The sequence below is a fragment of the Pygoscelis adeliae genome, unplaced genomic scaffold, assembly GCF_000699105.1.
Source record: "Pygoscelis adeliae isolate BGI_AS28 unplaced genomic scaffold, ASM69910v1 Scaffold150, whole genome shotgun sequence".
Lineage (NCBI taxonomy): Eukaryota > Metazoa > Chordata > Aves > Sphenisciformes > Spheniscidae > Pygoscelis > Pygoscelis adeliae.
Window position 1 is genome coordinate 1,111,036 of NW_008823872.1, and position 2,135 is coordinate 1,113,170.

The following is a 2,135-nucleotide window of genomic DNA, read 5'->3' on the forward strand; positions in this document are numbered from 1 at the left end:
GTGCAAGCCCGTGCCTCGCCTGCTTGCCGTTTCAGAGCACCCCAGCCTTCCCCACCGGCTGAGCCGTGCTGGGGGCAGCAGCCCCCGGAGCAGCCGGCAAGGCAAGGTCAGCGTCGGGAGAGCGGGCTTCCCGGGTGGAAGAAAACGTGGAACGAAGCATCTAAACCAGGTGAAGGGAGTCTTGATCCACACCAAGAACCACCCGGTGAACTTCCAAGACCCAAAACAAAGAACCTCGTTGGAATCCTCCAGACTGTGTTTTGTGCCATTTTAATTTTCATTTTTAGTAATCAGTTTCTGTAACCGTGTGTAAAATTAAGTGTCCAAGGAAAACTGTGGTAGCTGATGGGGCGCGGTGCTGTGTCATGTCCCCAGGAACGGTGCACGAGCACTTTCGGAATCGTAAAGATGCTGAATTCAGTCCCAAGCAGAGCCGGGCGTGCATGCATTAACATACTAATGAGCTTGCGGCTAGGAATTCCCGCATTTTTAGTACCGCCGAGGCATCATTTGTCAAATGATTTAAAGGGGTTTTTTTTATTATTATTAGCCAATTTTTCAATATAGACTTTATATTCCAGATTAGTGCATCATAATGGTGTTTAATTAACATGCCACAATAAAATACTCGCATCTCAAATTTTCTGGCCACAGATCTGAGCATATATCAGTCACTTTTTGGAAATCTGGAGAATTAGATAATGTAAATAAGATTTCAAATTACCTTTCCTCCAGGAAAGACCTGAATTTACAGTAATGTGGCTGTTACTTTACGGATTACTAACTTTGACCTTTGAACTGAATAAACTCTGAGAAAAATTATGGAAAAATAGAATGTATAGAAGATGCTTAATTTTAATTCTGAAGCCATGAACATCCATACAAGCGAAGGATGTTTTGCCCTCCTACATGTTCTGCATAGAGACCGTTATGTTAAAGCCGTCCCTCCCGTCCCGCCTGCAGTACTTCTAAAGGTCAGTAGTTCCCGTGCCGTGCTCCAGAGGCAGCCACAGAGGCTGGCCAGGCTGTCGGCACCCCGCGTCCATTTAATCGCTTGAAACCTCCATTTGGGACTGAGCAGCAGCGAAGCCTGCCAGCAAAGTGCTACGTGGATAGAAATTACAGTTTTACTTTCATTTTGATTGTCCTGCTCGTAGGAAGTGAGATTCCTGGTTTTGAGTATCTGTTTCATAGCATCGTTGCTGCATCCTTTTGTATTTTACAGTGGTGACACTTTCCTTTGCCGTAAGCAACCGGGTAGGTTTGGGTAGTGTTTTGGGGAGAGGTTGTTGGAGTGATGATTCTGGGGTTAATTGGCCTTTTATTTTAAATATAACACTTATCTTCTGCATGTGATGATTATACAGTGAATAGTTACATAAAGTAGTCCTAATGTGGTAGTTTAACTGAAATATAGTCTTGGGCTGAACGGGAGCTAACTAGCCATTTGATAGATTTTTGCGTTTCCTGCAGTGGGGATGTGATGAGAAAACGAACTTTATTGAATAGAGTTCAGCTGCTCCTGTAAGCCACCACTTGCCTTAAATTGAAATGACATGAGAAGCCTGTCAGCGTTTCATTACTTCCTTCTGTTGTGCTGATGGTATGCTAAGATCACCATCTGTGTTTTTCTTCTGTCAGGCACACAAGCTCTGCTGAAACTTTACAGGAATATTCTGAACAGTTTTTTTCTTATCTTTACAGGTCATGCAATATTTAAACTTACATATCTAAGCAATCATGACTACAAACACCTTTACTTTGAATCAGATGCTGCTACTGTCAATGAAATTGTACTGAAGGTGAGTATTAAATTTTAAAGTGACCCAAAATCCTGGGGGTTTTACCACTTGTTAGACATGGAAGTATTCAAGAGGCTCTGGAAATACAGGAATGGTGCAGTGCCTGAGGACCACTAAGGTGCGTTTAACACCAGCCTAGTTGCTTGGTGCCTATTATTTTATTCATTTTTCAAACAGCCATACAGGAGACTGCCTATTTGTGTATAATATTTCCTTTTATGCTTGTTTCTAGTTAATAGAGATACCGATTTTCTGTGGAATTTTATAGAAAACCACCAAATTTTATTGTGTCCAGATAGTTTCCACTTCCAGACACGTGAGATGGTCTGCAAG

The 2,135-nt window shown here is 42.4% G+C and overlaps 1 protein-coding gene across 3 annotated transcripts in view; it reads left to right on the forward strand.

Moving 5' to 3' along the window:
• MAPKAP1 (mitogen-activated protein kinase associated protein 1) overlaps window positions 1–2,135 on the forward strand; it is a 97,996-nt gene that overhangs the window by 93,455 nt on the left and 2,406 nt on the right. For all 3 annotated transcript variants that reach the window (XM_009334308.1, XM_009334324.1, XM_009334316.1), the window contains one exon: window positions 1,705–1,802. In XM_009334308.1, the coding sequence (XP_009332583.1) occupies window positions 1,705–1,802 (98 nt within the window). The remainder of the gene's footprint in view (window positions 1–1,704; window positions 1,803–2,135) is intronic.